This window comes from Protopterus annectens, chromosome 2.part0 (assembly GCF_019279795.1).
Source record: "Protopterus annectens isolate FY-2018-M chromosome 2.part0, PAN1.0, whole genome shotgun sequence".
Classification (NCBI taxonomy): Eukaryota; Metazoa; Chordata; order Ceratodontiformes; family Protopteridae; genus Protopterus; species Protopterus annectens.
In genome coordinates this window covers 505,729,110-505,746,838 of record NC_056728.1, presented here as the reverse complement: position 1 = coordinate 505,746,838, position 17,729 = coordinate 505,729,110, and the positions used below count along the sequence as shown (strand labels likewise).

Below are 17,729 nucleotides of genomic sequence, written 5' to 3'. Positions count from 1 at the left end.
TAGATTACTTATGACAGATACACATCAGTCCCCTTACAACTCAAATCACAGTAGATAAGTTTAAAATATGGGATGATTTGATCAATACACTATTCAATTATATAAAGATTATTTAGAACACAAGTTTGCCTATCAATCTTGGCTAGAGTGGTGGATTCCCTAAGAAAAGGAAATTTATATCAGTAGCAAACCCATGATGGAAAAGCTGATAAAAGTACAAAGGAAATAATACAGGATTATGATAAAGCTATTATAGAAATACACACACACACACACACATATAAAAAGTGTACACACCCCTGTTAAAATGCCATTTTTTTGTGATATAAAAAATACCACAATAAATCATTTCAAAACTTTTCTAACCTTTAATGTGACCCATAACCTGTACAATTCAATTGAAAAACAAACAAATATGCTAGGGGAAAAAATAAAAAACGTATAATACGCTGGTTGCATAAGTGGGTGCACCCTTAAACTAATATTTTGAATGTTGTAATTAAAACAAAAGGTGCTTCAACAGTCTTCTTGTGTAGACACCTGTCATCAATTAAATAGACTCTGATTAATCCCAAATTAAGTTCAGCTGTCCTAGTAGGATTTTCCTAGCATTTACTTAGTTGCCTGCCACAGCAAAAGCCATGGTTCGCAAAGAGCTTGCAAAACATCAAAGGGATTTCATTGATGAAAGGTATCCGTCATGAGAAGGGTACAAAAAAAAATTTCCACAGCACTGGATATACCATGGAACACAGTGAAGACAGTCATCAAAAAGTGGGGAAAATATGGGACAACAGTGACATTGCAAAGAACTAGACATCCCTCCAAAACTGATGAAAAGACAAGATGAAAAATGGTCAGAGTAGCTGCCAAGAGACCTACACCAAGACTGAAGGAGCTGCAGGAATTTCTAGCAAGTACTGGTTATGTATACATGCGACAACAATCTCCCATATTCTCCATATGTCTAGACTATGGGGAAGGGTTGCAAGACAGAAGTCTTTTCTTACACAGACAAACATACAGGGCTGGCTAAAATTTGCAAGACAATACATCAAGTCTCCCAAAAGCCTGTAGGAAAGTGAATTATGGTCTGATGAGACCAAGGTTGAAGTTTTTGGCCACAATTCCAAAAGGTACATTTGGCGCAAAAACAAACACTTTTCATCACCAAAAGAACACCATCCCATGGTGAAGCATGGTGGTGGCCATATCATGCTTTGGGGTTGGTTTTCTTCAGCTGCAACTGGGGCTTTAGTCAAGGTGGAAGGAATTATGAACAGTTCCAAATACCCAGCACTTTTGGCCCAAAACCTTCAAGCATCTGCTAAAATGCTTAAGAGGAATTTAATCTTTCAAACACGACAATGACTGCAAGAATACAGCCAGATCAACAGAAGAATGGCTTCACCAGAAGAAAATTAAAGTTTTGGAATGGCCCAGCCAGAGTCCAGACCAAAATCCAACAGAAAATCTGCAGGGGACCTGAAGAGGGCTGTGCACAAGAGATGCTCTCGCAATCTGACAGATATGGAGAGCTTTTGCAAGGAAGAGTGGGCAAATATTGCCAAGTCAAGATGTACCATGCTGACAGACTCCCACCCAAGATGACTGAATGCTGTAATTAAAATCAAAAGATGCTTCAACAATGCATTAATTTAAGGGTGTGCACACTTATGCAATTAGCTTATTGTAAGTTTTTTATATTTTTCCCCCTAACAGGTTTTTCAATTGAATTGTACAGATTATAGCATTAAAGGTGGGAATTTTTTTGAAATGATTTATTGCGGTCTCTTTTTTTATATCACAAAAACCTGGCATTTTAACAGGGGTGTGTAAACTTTTTATATCCACTGTGTGTGTGTGTGTGTGTGTGTGTGTGTGTGTGTGTGTGTGTGTGTGTGTGTGTGTGTGTGTATGCGTGCATATTATATATCTCGACCACAGGATCGGCAAGGCCAATGCATAACCAAATGGAAGTTTATTTTGAGCACTAAAAGGAAAAGTGGCTAGACTTAAAATGACACACACGCCTAGCTCTCAACCTCTTGGCACAAAAATCTGAACAATGCAAAAATGAGGGACAAAGGCCCAAAAATAGGGATACATTTTTAAATATTGCTCTTGGAAATTTGCTAGAATTAAAGGTTTTGTGTTAGTAAGCATTTTCTGAAGGATATGAAGTTTAAATTTCAAATGCCTGTCGTTTAGTGCCTTCAGTCTGCTGTGCTTTGCCAGAAAACCACTCATTTTTTGAGGAACAGACTAAAAATACGAGCTAAAAATCTGCACATTCTGTGAAACTCTGCAGAGTTGAAAGGTAAGGGCAACTAGTCCAGTACCTACCCAGGATTACTAAAAAGACTAGAGTGAACCAGACAGCTCAGCTAATGAAGCAGGGCAGTACACTACCGTACACTGACATACATTAAAATGTAATTATTACGCATTATAAAAAGAAATCTCAGAAGTAGTAATGGACTTGACAAAACTTTTTCTGCATTAGAGATAAGTTTTAAATATTCTTCCAGATAGAGATGGAATTGTTTTTGTTCATATAAATGACAACAAAAGTATTTAAATTACAGAGTAATCCTTGTACAGACCAAAGTTTATTAAACTGTTATACTGCATACCTAAAGTTACTGAGTAGGGACACAGCTAAGACGTCTTTAGCCAACTGGAAACGGACTGCTCTTACAAACCGCATTTACAAATAGGTCTACATATTGCAGAAACAAGTTACACGGGCTTCTGCAAATAAATAAATAAATACAGAGGGATGAGAAAGGGAGTTGGGAGTTTCTGGAATATTACGGTTGGTTAAAAACTTTATAAGACATTACAAACTGATACAACGAAGGAAGGACTAATAAGCAATGTTTCGGATGTGAAGGTTCCCTTTTAGGGATACCACGTCCTACTTCAACTTAACATTAAGTGTATACAGGCACAATGGAAAAACTATTTACTTAAAACATATACTTGCAATTATGCGACTTGAATAGCTGGGAATTTCTGCCCCCTAGAGAGTTACAAACAAAACAGAATGAGTTTGTTCCTCTTGGGAACATGGTGGAATAGGCCGAATACAATAAATATCAAGGATTAAATAGGACACACCCAGTAGTTAGTTATTTCCCATATTTGTTGCTAAACAGCTTTTAGTAGTACAAAACAATGTTCCCACAATTAATTAATGGTGATATGGTTTTCCTGTTAGAAAGATGGAAATCAGGGCAATCTTTGTACAAAAAGAAAGGGAAATGAAGAAATGTGTAATTGGAATCACTTCAAAGGGTACAGCATCTGATAAGGTTTGATACATGTTACTTATCTGCTGATTATATTATTAAGTTAAAATGATACTTCTGAATCAGAATTGTTCAGACTTTTTTGCTTTTAGAAGATTTGGGTAATGGAGCATCCATATTAAATGTATTACACAAGACTTGTGCTGTGGCACCAGTGTTAAGTACTGTGTTCTCTAGCTTGAGAAATTAGATAGGGAGGGACTCTAATCTCAAGGCAGTCAACTTGAGTGTGTGCACTGATTCAACTATCAGTCTGGAGACAATTTTAGTTAAGATGCGTTAGGTAGGTCTCAAGGTTAGAGGTTGGATACAGACTGCGGCTGCAGATTTGAATCTCATGACCTCCAATCTGTGCTCAAAGATGTTAACACCTGAATGTAAAAATGTCAACTGAATCTTTGTATATCGTTGTTGGAGGTTGGCATAATGGTAAAGGTGTTTACCTTACAGACAAGGGGTACAAAGTTTGACTCTCACTAAGGGAAACTTAGCTAGGCTTAAAATGACCCAGAAGGGGAGCCAGCCCAGTATTTACCTATGAACAATAAAAACATGGGATAATGAATAAAGTTGTACACAAATTGTGTGTATTCTTTAACACTGCAGCGCAATGCCATTTAAATGCTGTCTTAATTGAATTAAGTTTGATTTTCTCATAAAACTCCTACTCTTTTTGATAAATTCCACGACAGCTTGCACATCCGCTTGCTCCTCCATCCAAGTCAGGCAGACAGGACCTCACCATCACACTACAGTCAGCATAGATGTGATGGTTCTTATTTATGCATTTATAACTGCTCACCTGACGCTTTCAGCCCTGACCCACCCAAAACAGGCAAAACACAAGTACATATTAACAGCAATATGAAAAGAAAAAAAAAATATTATAAAAACAGTTAACTACAATAATAAAAAAAAAAACAAGATGAAAGAAAGCATTGCGAAAATACTATAAAACCTATCAAGATGCGGAAAAAGCATAAAAATGGGTAATAAAACTTGAATGTGTCCAAGAAAACATTTTTATCATTCGAGACAAAACGTTCATATTGCATATTTTCCAAATGTTTGTAGTCTTAACTACAAATAAATAATAGCTGGATTAGTTCAAGCCATAACCTGTAGAACACTGTACAAAGCTGTAAACAGATGTGAAAACCTAGGTTGTGGAAGACGTTGCATTTGTATCCACTTACTAGATGGCCTTTTAAGCTTTGATTTCAATTCTTTACATACACTAAACACAGATATTAGAATAATGCATTACTTGCTGCTGGAATGATTTGGCAGAAGCCACCCCCCCCCCTGGTTAAATTAACAAGTATCTGATCAGAAAAGCCCCTACATGGTTTCACGAGAAGGTTGCATTTTTTTGACTAATGGTGAGCAATACCTATGGGCCATGCAAGTAACTGGTTAGCTTAACTAAAGTCACAAGGGGTTCTTATGAATAATTAAGAAAACAGCTCATAGTAATCTAATCTTCTATAGCTTGGATCAGAGTGGTACTGAGCGCGGAATTTAAAGCAATAACACTAGGGCATATCCTAGGCATAACAGAAATACATATTACAGCTTTTCCCTGTCTCAGACGTTAGCAGATGGGAAAATGTACAGGATACCTTTAGCTGCTCATCAAATTTCAGCCATAATGCCAAATGAACAGGAGATAGTAGTGCCACTGCTGTCACCAGAACCAAAAATCAAAGGAATATACAGTGCAAGTGTTATTAGCACCACAACTACAAGGAATGCAAACAACGCTGCTGACTGATAAAGAATGCCAATCACACTCATGCTATTAGTATCCTCTGGACAGGGATCCACATAGGCAAGGCAGCAACAATGTTACTAGTCTTTCAGTTTTTTGTTGCCACCCTTTACAGGTATCAGCTTCTACTGACCACCATTTGTACATGAAATTGAAACCGTGACATTTGCCACCTTAAACAAACAATAGTAATATGAACAGTGCTTCCAAATCATTCACCATTGGGTCTTATAAGCTTACCCAGTTTACAGAATGAGTGCAATGAAATAACACCAGTAATACAAAACTGCAATGTTATATAGTTACCCAGGAGGATGTAAGAGAAAGAATTTATACTGCAATCTCTAAAATTAAAGGAAGAGTTGTTTCCAGAGTTATCATCTATAAAAACGACAAAATGTGCATTACTTTTCACTGAAGACTATCACCTTCCTGTTAAAAGCACATAAAGAACATGACTTTGAAATACAATATACATATTCTGGTACACAAAATCTGCACTCTCAAGCCATCCTGTTGTAAAAAGTGGACAAAATACAAACAATATAAGTAAATATTTATCCATACACACACACACCTTGTTTGCCTTTAATTTTATGGTGGCCTTCTCGTAAGTTATAAATAGATGTATAATGTTTATGCAAATGTATGTATGTATGTATGTATGTATGTATGTATGTATGTATGTATATAGAGGCGTGTGTGTAGTATGGCTGCATGCGTTAACAGGTGCGTCTGTGATACATATTAACAGTTTATATACATGTGTTATACATACAATAGTTCATATATTAATACTATATGTAAAATATTAATACTATATGTAAACAAACACATATACTTACTATATAAATATAACAGACACATCCAAGACTGAAGTAACTAGTATAAGAGACCTTTACTGTGCACAATCACAAGCGCTTTCACTTATAGCTTCATCAGGTGTAAAAACAGCACAAAAAAAACACACCACTTAAATACAAACATAAAATCACCTGATCAACTCTTACATTTAAAGTTGTATATTAAAAACATAATTTAATAATTAAATAAAACACATATAAAAAGACATACATAAAAAACATATATAACCTTAATGAGACTCAAAACCCTGCACCTTGTGTTTGTAAGGCAAACACCTTAACCATTAGGCCACCCTCTTCTTCAGTTCTTAAGCGTATATCCCCTAATCTCATGTCCTCTACTACTCTACCAATAGTTAAGAACTTAAAGCCATGTGTTGAGTCAGTGTTAGCCACATGCTTATCAAGGGCATTTACTTTATTCAATTTAGAAATATTATAAATGTGCTCTCTGATGCGTTCTTTAAACAGCCTATCAGTTTTGCCAATATAAAAACTTTTACACTCAGTGCAATATGCAAGATATACTAAATGGTCAGTGATGCAACTAGCGGATACATAAAAAGTATACTCTTTCTTCTGATCAGGATGGAAAAACTTGCAACTAGTATCTAAATAATGACAAGAGTTACACATGCCACAATGTCTAGTACCAATTATTCTCTTAACAGTATTACCAGATCTTGTATAACAACTTCCTTCTCAATGACTTATTATTTCCAAACATAAATCTAGGTGTATTACCTAAATAGGGCAATAATTCAGAATCTGTGGTCAGAATATTCCAATGTTTGTTAACTATATTCATATAATCTTGAACATCAGCTGTATAACACATAGGGACCCTCAACTTAGAATTCTTACGGCATTTAAAAATCTCTAAATTCCTTTCTTTTGCTGAAAAATATGGTTGTGCATGCGTATTCCTTTTTTGTGAGACATCTCTAACATTGGAATTAATAAGATTGTCTTCATAACCTCTCTCTCGTAAATTATTCATAACTATTCCCAAATGCGATGTAAAATCAATGTCTCTTACATTCAAGCGTGAGGCCTTATAGACTTGATTACGAACCACATTGTTAAAAACATGTGGTGGATGTGCACTCTATGTAATAAATGATTTACATAGCACTGTTTCGTATGTAATCTAGTGTACATCCCTTCAACATAATCTCTAACAATGGTTACATCAAGAAAATCAACTTCATTGTTAGAGCATTTGTATGTAAATTCTGATAAATGTGTAGAGTTATTTAACAAATTCAATAAACATCTCAGGAGTGCCTCCCCACAGAACGAAGAGATCATCCATAAACCTTTTATAAAACAAAACACAGCTTTTATAAGGCCCTTGTAATACATGTTGCATTTCCCAATCAACCAAGACAGCATTGGTGTAGCTATTGGCACATGATGTGCCCATAACCACGCCATTCCACTGCCTACAATATTGTTGTTCAAATACAAATATATTGTGTTGTAACACTGTCTCAAGCAACTTAGCTAACAAATCAATTTTCTTTTGATCAGTCTGAATATTCCTTAAGGAATCTTAGTAAACTTGTAATGCCATAAAAATTCGGTATGACAGTAAACAGGGATGCTACATCCATGGTGATAAACATACCTTTAGCCAACCCATGTTTTTCTACAAAGCTGTATAAATCCCTAAGAAAATGTTCCGTATCTTAAGTACATGACCTAGTTTATTCAAAATTGGTCTTAAGTGTTTCACCACAAAAATGGAGATTCTTCCTGAGACAATTGGTCTCAAAGGAGGATTTAAACAGTCCTTATGTATTTTTGGAAGCCCTTGTATTTGCAGTACAATTTACAAGAGAGAGGTTATGAAGACAATCTTATTAATTCCAATATTAGAGATGTCTCACAAAAAAAGAAATACGGGTGCACAACCATATTTTTCAGCAAAGGAATTTAGAGATTGTTAAATGCCGTAAGAATTTTAAGTTGAGGGTTCCTATGTGTTATACAGCTGATGTTCAAGATTATATGAATATAGTTATCAAGATTATATGAATATAAACATTGGAATATTCTGACCACAAATTATGAATTATTGCGCTATTTAGGTAATACACCTAGATTTATGTTTGTAAATAATAAGTCATTGAGAAGGAAGTTATGTTATACAAGATCTGGTGATACTGTTAAGGGAATAATTTGTAGGTACTACACCTTGAGGCATATGTAACTCTTGTCAGTATTTAGATACTAGCTGCAAGTTTTTTCCATCTTGATCAGAAGAAAGAGTATACTTTTAATGTATCCGCTACTTGCATCACTGACCATATAGTATATCTTGCATATTGCACTGAGTGCAAAACGTTTTTATATTGGCAAAACTGATAGGCTGTTTAAAGAACGCATCAGAGAGCACATTTATAATATTTCTAAATTGAATAAAGTAAATGCCCTTGCTAAACATGTGGCTAACACCGACTCAACACATGGCTTTAAATTCTTAGCTATTGGTAGAGTAGTAGAAGACATGAGATTAGGGGGTATACACTTAAGAACTGAAGAATTGGAAACAAAATGGATAGTTAGAATGAGAGGGGATGCAGGTAGTGGGCTTAATGAAGGTGTTCCCCTCAAACCAAAATTAAAATCCAGATTTGTGAAGCGTTAAAGATTTTTTAAGATTATATATGTTTTTTTATGTATGTCTTTTATTTAATTTAGTAAATTATGTTTTTAATATACACCTTTAAATGTATGTTAATAATTAACAAGAGTTGATCAGGTGATTTTAGGTTTGTATTTAAAGGGGGTGGTTTTATTGTACTGTTTTTACACCTGATGAAGCTATAAGTGAACGCGCTTGTGATTGTGCACAGTAAAGGCCTCTTATACTAGTTACTTCAGCCTTGGATGTGTCTGTTTTTTCATTTTTTTGCTTGTCTTTACTTCAAGGACACATTAGTTAGAATAGTGGTGGACATTTCTGATATATATATATATATATATATATATATATATATATATATATATATATATACATACATACATACACACACACATACATATACACACACGTATACATAAACTGTATATATACAAGCAAACTAGGTGTATCTGACTCGATTAAGGCAAAAAAAAAATCTAACGTGAAAATATAAAGCATTACCAAGCACAGTAAAACGGGTTTTAACTTCTGGATAAGCAATACAGGTTTCTCCATTAACTAAGCAGACTTACTGAAAACAACAAAAAGTAAAGAATGGAGTTGCTTACACATTGACAATAAAGGAGCACCTCGTTTCATACTAAAAAAGTTTAACAATACATAAAAATCAAAACACGACGCAAGTAATACAACGTTGTTGCGTATATGCTACTCTATGCAGTGCTAGACAAGTTGAGACAAAGCATCTGACAACTAGTTATAAATTACACCTAAACATTGAACTAACAAAACAAAAACAACAAACATAAAACATCTGCCTGGCTACTACTAGACCTGCACAAGTTGTTCTGGTTTCCACTATGTAAACACCTATTACAAAATCTGGGTATGCACAGCACGCCAGACAGATAACGGAAAAACCAAACCGTTTCACTTCACACGCAGTTGTAAACCAGAATGACAACTTCCTCAGACAGAAAGGAGAGGCACTGCCCACATTAAAATCTGTATGTTTCTAGCACTCCACAAACAGTCAGTTTCCTGTTAACTTTTCTTGACGTCTTCCCATTCTCCAAAATACCGACTTATTTAGAGAAAACAAAGCCTGACGCAACCTACCGTTACATGCCACGGTTTCACAGTCACATATTTTAAGTAAACAAGAGTCTCAGTTCAGGGGATGCCTTAAGCAAGTCTTAGTCAGTTCAGCTACTGCCAACACTTACCCAAGTAAGAAGACTCTCACATAACTCAACCCGATCTACTGTCGCCACGTTCATTGCTTCGTCCTACCGCCTGTCTGCTGCTAATGCCCGTAACTCCGCTTTGTGTTATAATCCTACTGTATAAAAAATATAATAAACCTGATGGAAGATGACACTCAGCCAAAGCAGCACTTATTAAGCTTGCTAAAAGACAGCGTATAAACAAAACAAGAAGCAGAATATCCTTCTATAGAATCACGACTCCCCAAGTCTTCTCCTGACAGATTGCCGGTTCTACTGCTTCTCTTTTTCTCTTAGGGATGTCTACCGGCCGCCGGGTCGGGTCCTGACGCTGCCACCCAACATCAACTGCGCACGCGCACATTCCTAGACAAGCGCAGCAGGATGACCACTCATCTGCCTGACGATAGAAGGGGGGGAGGGCAATAAATACATCACCAAGGCTTGAGAGAGATGTTCAGTAGTACTTTGCAACGTGTCGGATTTGGGCGGGGAGGGGAAACAGTGGGTTTGTAGAGGTCACGGTGTGTGATGTCACGTATCGAAGTTTTTCACTCTTTACTGTAATGCGCTTGCGTGCCTCAACACTCTGAAAACAGTAGTACGTGAAGTAAGTGGAGGTGTAGTTTGTTACAAGTCGTGAAACCGCATGTCCCATACAATTGCGATTTGCTTTTTAACTTTGGTTGTTGGCCACTACTAGTGTTTGGCTACAATTTTTAAAATCCAGGAAGTGAATCGAATATTTTCATGTAACAGTGGGAAAGAAGGAAATCCAAGGAAGTGTGTGTGTGTCTTGTCAATGAAAGAAGATCAGGTATAGCAAGCAAATCGTCACGTAAATGTTTATTAAAATACTTTGTAGTTAATATGTCTTGAGTTTCTCATACTGAGGTTGATTGTGAGACAGCAGTAATGCTAACTGACTGCCACCCCGCCTTCTTTTACGCTTGTCAGGGAGTCGGTTTAAATGTAAAGTGGCACACTGTCAGGATCGTGCTTGAGTGTCTTACGGGGACATTCCTTGGAAATTAATTATTTTCTAAAACTGCAGTGCAGATGTCAATCATGTGGGCCGATGTTATCTGACTCCCTACCCTTTCAAGAAAATTCGTTATTCTATTGAGAATGTGTACAATGCAGTACAGTACAGATTTGCTTGTCATATAGGTGGAATATATTGTTGCAATGACGTCACAAATATGTACTGTATTGCAGTGTTACTAGTTATAAATTACAACGGTGTGCAAAACTGCAACAAGCAATTGAGTACTTCACGTTAAGCGTAGTAGTGGAGCAACCTCAAACTGCAGGAATGTTTTAAGCCGGCAACATTTAATCCCTGTCTAATGTGAAATTAGAAACACACAAACAAATAAAAATGAGGCAAAATATCGCATTCCTGTCTGAAAAAAAGGTTTCTCATAAGTATGTTTTAGAACATGATTCTTAACATTTGCAAAGTATTAAGGCCACCTTTCCCTTTAAAGTGTCAGTTGTGAAGGTTTTCCCAGACGTAATTACGCTGAAAACATCTGTTTCAGTCTCGCACATCATCACTAGGTATTTCCAATGCAGCTGCAAACTATGCACGTTATTTCTACGTAGATATGAATTCTATAGAAATTTCTGCTGTTTTCTATGTAGTCAGGAATCCTCTCTAAATATGTAAAGAAAGCCAATAGCCAATACTATAAAACTTTCTGTGTGACTCTGTTAGTAACGTGGACTGCACACTTAAGTCGTAGGATTTTCATTTTGCCCACTCTTTACACTCCGTTACAGTAGTAGGTTGCGCACCCACTTTTGAGCTTTCCTTTATGGTAAACTCTTTTTGTAAAACAGCATGATTGACCCCCCTACCTCACATTTTCGTATGCTTTGCTTCAACTCTACCAGTAATATGAAATCCTCAAGGTTTTTCATATCAGTGAGTGCATGACATACGTCCCGAGACAATTAAATATAATTTATTTTATATGTTGATGATGTTCCTTAGTGTCAAGGGATTTAAATGCCCCTGATAGGGCAATTATATCATTTACGTTATTAGTTAGCTTGGACTCTAATCACCTTTTAGATTTTCTCATTAAGCAGGGGTAATATTGTGGATGCTGTGTTTGTAAGCCCTTGGGTGGAATTGTTAGAACTACAATCTGTACCACCTCTCAGTAACTCAGACTGTTGCAGTGTTTTTGGAAAACTGATTTAGGTAAAATACAGAACAAGATAAGTTATGTTAAGCATTAGGAAATGTTATCCTGAAAGTTATATTCATATTAGGTCTGAGTTAGAGTCATAGGATTGGAAGGAGATCTTTAAAGACAAAGAATCTGAAGAAACCTGGAGAATATTTTATAGTAAGTTAGAAAGTTTAATTTGTTATATATGTAATATGTAAATAAGAAGCATCATGCACCATAGTGGAATAAGAGTGTATCCTTACTTTCGAGGAGAAGGAAAATGTTGTGGCATAATTATAAGGTCACCCTCACAGATACTAAGATAAAGGAATTTAGGGAAAATAAGGAGACTAAAAGCTAAATATGAATTTAAACTTGGCATATTATTATCTGGTTAATAGGAAGGCATTCTTGGAAGCATCATGAAAGCTGTGGTGGCCGTAACCTCAGCAGTATAGTAATAAGACAATGGGTTATACATGTTTCTGATTGTCACCAGGTAGTAAATATTTTGGCATGTACCCTGTCTGTCAATACTGTTGTTGCCTGATCCAGATCTTATGCTGCTTTGCAAACCCTAGGGGAAATGCAAATTTTTAAGAGATCTTGGGCGGAGGATGTTTTTAAATTGCTTTAGATGTGATACAGCAGGTGGTTGGGACAATTTAAATGGCTTTTTTGATCAAATTAAAGACTGTATTATTATTATTTGTTTTATCTATATATTCAAATTGAACTTAACCAAACATTATATGTCTTTGCTTTGGAAGAATGGCAAAATTGTCCCAATACACGAGGGAGGGGAATATTCAGCCTAGACAATTGTCGATCAATACGTATGATCTGTATCCTGGAAAATGCTTTTAGAGTGTCATTTTAACTGGCATTCAGGTAGATGGGTTTTGCACACAAGACATTTATCAGCATGGTTTTGTGAATGGTAGAGCCTGCAATACTAATCTGATAAATTTCTGTACTGATGTGGAAATCACAAAGACACTGGAACACAGATGCAATACCTTGTTAATGCATTTCTGTACAGATGTGGAAAACACAAAGACACTGGAACATAGATGCAGTACCTTGTTGATAAATTCTGTACTGACGTGGAAAACACAAAGACACTGGAACACAGAAGCAATACCTTGTTGATAAATGTCTGTACTGACGTGGAAAACATAAAGACACTGGAATACAGATGCAATATCTTTTATTGGACCAACATTGGTATTGTATTTACTTGAGCTTTTGAGCTGGCACAAGCCCTTCGTCAGGAGTTGTTAAGTTACTGATGTTAAATGCAGTGCTTGAATATCCACTTGTGCCTAAAAAAGGAAAGTGCATAATTTATTTCCAATTAGATAAAAAAGAAATCTTGAAAAATGCTAATGTGGAGAAAATGCATCTCGAACTACAGAGACAAACACTGTGTGTGTGTGTAAGAGAGAGAGAGAGAGGAATTGAAACTGTAGAACAGGGTCACAACATGCTATAAAAAGCAGTTTGCCATGTTTCATTAGAATTAATGTTCATTTATCAGAGAAGATGACACTCAGAGACACTGATCTGACATTTAATGTGACATTAAATCTCAAATCAAGAAATGTGTAGGAAAATTAGTTAAATCTAGAAAAGGAAAACAAGAAGTTACAATTTGTAAATTGTTAATCTGTCTAAACAAGCAATCTTTATAAGAAGGATGTTTTGATTATTATAAAATATAAATTAGCAGTAATGTATATTCCATGATGAGAAGTCAGGAACTACCAAGAGAATAAGATACAGAGTTAAAATGTATGGATGTTGTGTGCAATTAACACACTACACAGGCTGTGGTTTAATTAACTGACTGAAACAGAGAACGAGGGGGAGAGAGGGGGGGGGGAGTAAATCGTGTTGCTATTTCAGCCTAAGGTTCTGAAGAACAGGAGAACTGGATAAAGTTTTGTTATACTATTAAATGTGTCTACACATTTAAGGCTTTACTGATTATTAAGTTTATAGTTACTTCTGGCCTGACTAGAATGTTGCATTATGTGAAAGTAACTGTGCTCCTGTCATGAATAAAACACGTTCTGAAACATAGACCCCAGTAATCATAATGGCTATTACCAATATTCTGAAAGTCATCAGTTTGAATTCAGAGTAAATTCATCTTAAGTCATCCGTTACCAGAAAAAAATCTTTTGTTGCTCTTTGGTATACCTTACTGTCAGTTGCTCAAAAGGAAAAGTTACCCAGGTTCATACCAGACTGACTGCCAGACTGAATAATTTAATCTCCACTGGTCTTCTTTTCAAAATATTTAACATCTGTAAGCACTGTGTAACATCAGCTTAATAACCAAGGTATTGCATCACATCTGTATTGCAGTGTCTGTTTGTTTTCTGTTAGTGGACTAACATGGCATTATTTAATTTTTTCTTACATAGCTGTTTGACTCCATAGACTGTAGTGTTCCAGTTAAAGTTATTGTTAATACCATAGAGCAGATAAATTAATCACTGTACTATACAGTGGATAGCCGATTCACCTTCTCGCAGGCAGCTCAAATTAGAGTTCATTTTTGGATTATTTTGAAATCAGCAGAGCACTTTTGTTTAATGCCTCTATGGCCACCATGCCTGAAAGTGACCATGTATGGAGCTCAAACTTTGCAGGTGACTTTAAGCTAGCTAGTGTGGTAACATCTATAGAGGATCACAAAATGTGCAGGGGTATATGGACCAATTTTATACTATGGTGAGTGAACATTTAGTGACTACAGCTGTAATAAATGGAAAACTATACCTCTGCTCATGTTAATGCTGTTCTCATGGAATGCTATAGAATAATCAAACGTATTCTCATGTCTGTCTTCTAGGCATAGATGTGTACTTATGCCTTTGCATAGAAGTATTAGGCCTGTTACAGAGTATAGTTCTGGCTTTTGCAGCTATAATAGCAGCACTGTGAACAAATTTGAGAGAGTCCAAACATACTTTCGCAAGCAGATTCTACAGCATAGAAATGTATTTTGTGGTGGGAGACTACAGTCAGTGCATTGTAGACTAATGAAGGTGATCTAATTTGTATGCATAAATATGCCACTAACCATGTTTGTGTGTAACAACAGTGTTAGCTTGTCCCTTTAAAACTTAAATACAAGAAAAAAGGAAAATGTATGTAATGACATTAGGAACATTAATGTATTTATTGTAAGACTAACTAGGTTATGGAACCATTTACCAATGGCTGTCAGAAGATGTAGAAGTCAGTTTCAGTTTAAAAGACCGATGGATTATCATTTTTTGTGATGAGGTGGTTATAATCAGTACTGAATGGACAAGGGCTTATAATGATGACTTGTAACATTTTAACATTAACCTTGGCTGAGTATTGATCCATTTGGTGCATTTATCAGTCTCCGCCCAGGAATACAAAGTATTCAAAAGATAAACATCATGAATACCAAAGAGATGCAAATAGTAATGCATAGAAATGCAATGCAGAGAGCTATTCCAAAGGCAGAGACTAATACATGGCAGTGAACTGCAAAGATAGTACATGGTAGTAATGGTAAATACATAATGTGCATGGAATATCATCTCTGTGATGTGACATATATGACATACATAAATATACCAAGCATCATATCTTACTTTCTTGCTATCTTATAAGGTTTTGTTCGACAAGTTATTTGGTTTACTTGAATTAATTTCCTTGTTTGCTGTATTTCTATGAAGTGTATTTAGATATGTAGTACTAGAAGAAAGTTCTGCAGTCTTACTTCTTAGAAGCTTAATTACTTCACATCACCTCACCTCACCTTATTCCTGGTTCTTTAAAGTCTATGTTTTTAATTTGTATAGTAATATTTGACACACATGCAGTTTTCATTCTTTATAAATTGTACAAGTAGTTTGGATGCATTTTTCTGCTTCTGTTTTGCAATTCTGTATTCTACTACTCGCGTTTTATATTTTTCTGGTGCTTTTCTCCCTGGCCTGAATTTTTTTTTTTTTTTTGCTCAGTTGGACTTTCTTAATAAATAAATGCAAATAAACAGATTTAGAGAAAAAAAGTTGTTTTAAAATCTACTATGATTATTCACGATAACATAGTTGCATGTGAAGACATTTTTATGATAGTCTACTGGAATTATATGTCCAGCCCTAGAAGAAGAAGGGCAGAAGGGGTGGGGGAGGTAGAAGGAGAAGGGGTAGTATGAGGTTAGCAGGAGTGATGGAGGTGATGGCAAAATTATAAGGAGAATAAAGCTCATGAGAAGGGCGATTGTTTAGGTGATTCCATTGTCCAGGAAGCATTTACATTGTGCATATTTAAATAATAAGAGTTTTTAGATTACAGGGGGAAATGATGGGATGTATTTAATGTGGGTTGGAATGGAAAACCAGATTTCAGATCCTGAAAAAGATTGTTATTGTAATTTCCTTTATCAGCATACTTTTTTTTATGAAATTATTCAAAATTCTTGAAATACGGCTAGTCATACATGCAGCTAGTATATAAGAAAGTCCCAGCTTTATGAATTTGCACTGTTTTTATCCTTTCCACTTTCTGCCTTCGAAAGTCATAGAGAGTCTTGCATCTTTGACGATAATTAACTTTTCAGTGAAATTGTGTGGCATGGGTTTTCAAAAAAAGACATTTCATTACAGCTACTCTGAGATATTTATACCTGATGTAAAGGTCAGTGTTGAAAAGTTCAGGTCACTGGATCTGTTTACAATAGGCTGATTGAACCTTTTTGATTCAAATTTTCTGACAACTTGTTCTTTGACAGTGGTACAACTTCTGATGTTTGATTGTATGTGTAGCTAATGTAAAGATAATTTCATCAGATTTTCTCTTTAACCTGCCTAATTCCTGGAAATACCATATTGGCCTCAGGGTTGACTGAGGACCAGCAAACACCTTTTATTTGTATCACATGTCTATTACATCCCCTAAAACAACAGTTGCTTCTACAAAAGAAGCTTTTCATTCATTTGTTTAGTCTTCTGTTGCTCTTGCCTGTCATTTACATTCAGAAAACATTCTCTGTTACCTAACCTGTGGTAATTTTTGTAACATATCTTCAGCTAGATAACGGATCAAATATGCACACCAGATATCCTATGTGTGACTTTAGCTTCCACATCTTTTATTTATAAAATTTTTCTGCGTCATATTATTTACTATATCAGTAAATGAAGTACCAGTTAAGAACTGGGAGTTGCAGAGATTACATAACGGTTGCACATGTAATTGGACTACTGACAGTAGCATAATTTCATTAACACATGGAACTTTCTGATAACTTGTAGATGTGTAGAGATGAATGCACCTGGTAGATACTTTTGAATTTGTGATGTGTACATATATATAGGTACGATGCTAATCTCTCTTGCACTGCTGATTTGTAATTCTCTTATTTTTTCTTTTTTGTGGAATTTGTACTTCCTCGCTTTAATGGTTTGCAGACTTATATCTTGTATGATGCACATGTCAGTACTTAAAGTGATAGCATATTGTTATAGTGTCCAATAAACCCCTCTTTTATATAGTCATAAGGCCCTGGTCATGACCGAAAAGTGTTCTTATACCAGTCCACCTTCCGAGTTATCATATGTAAAATAAATACATAAGTAAAGGATATTGGCATTAACCTTATGCAGAGCCAGAAATTTAAAGTGAATTTACATATTACACTGTTTGTTTTCCTGTAGTAGGAGTGCTA

At 35.6% G+C, this 17,729-nt stretch overlaps 2 protein-coding genes across 4 annotated transcripts in view; one reads left to right on the top strand and one right to left on the bottom strand.

The window, feature by feature from the left end:
* Positions 1 to 10,242, bottom strand: part of HOOK3 (hook microtubule tethering protein 3) — a 2,251,851-nt gene extending 2,241,609 nt beyond the window's left edge. The window contains exon 1 of the mRNA XM_044060904.1: positions 9,825 to 10,242. Coding sequence (XP_043916839.1) covers positions 9,825 to 9,878 — 54 coding nt within the window. The 5' untranslated portion in view covers positions 9,879 to 10,242. The remainder of the gene's footprint in view (positions 1 to 9,824) is intronic.
* Positions 10,243 to 10,318: 76 nt separating this feature from the next.
* The window catches only part of RNF170 (ring finger protein 170), a 747,148-nt gene continuing 739,737 nt past the window's right edge, over positions 10,319 to 17,729 (top strand). The window contains exon 1 of one of the 3 annotated variants that reach the window (XM_044060906.1): positions 10,319 to 10,434. The gene's annotated coding sequence lies outside the window, so the exon portion shown is untranslated. Of the gene's footprint in view, positions 10,642 to 17,729 lie in introns of all 3 variants that reach the window. The other 2 variants (XM_044060905.1, XM_044060909.1) reach the window with 2 other exon arrangements.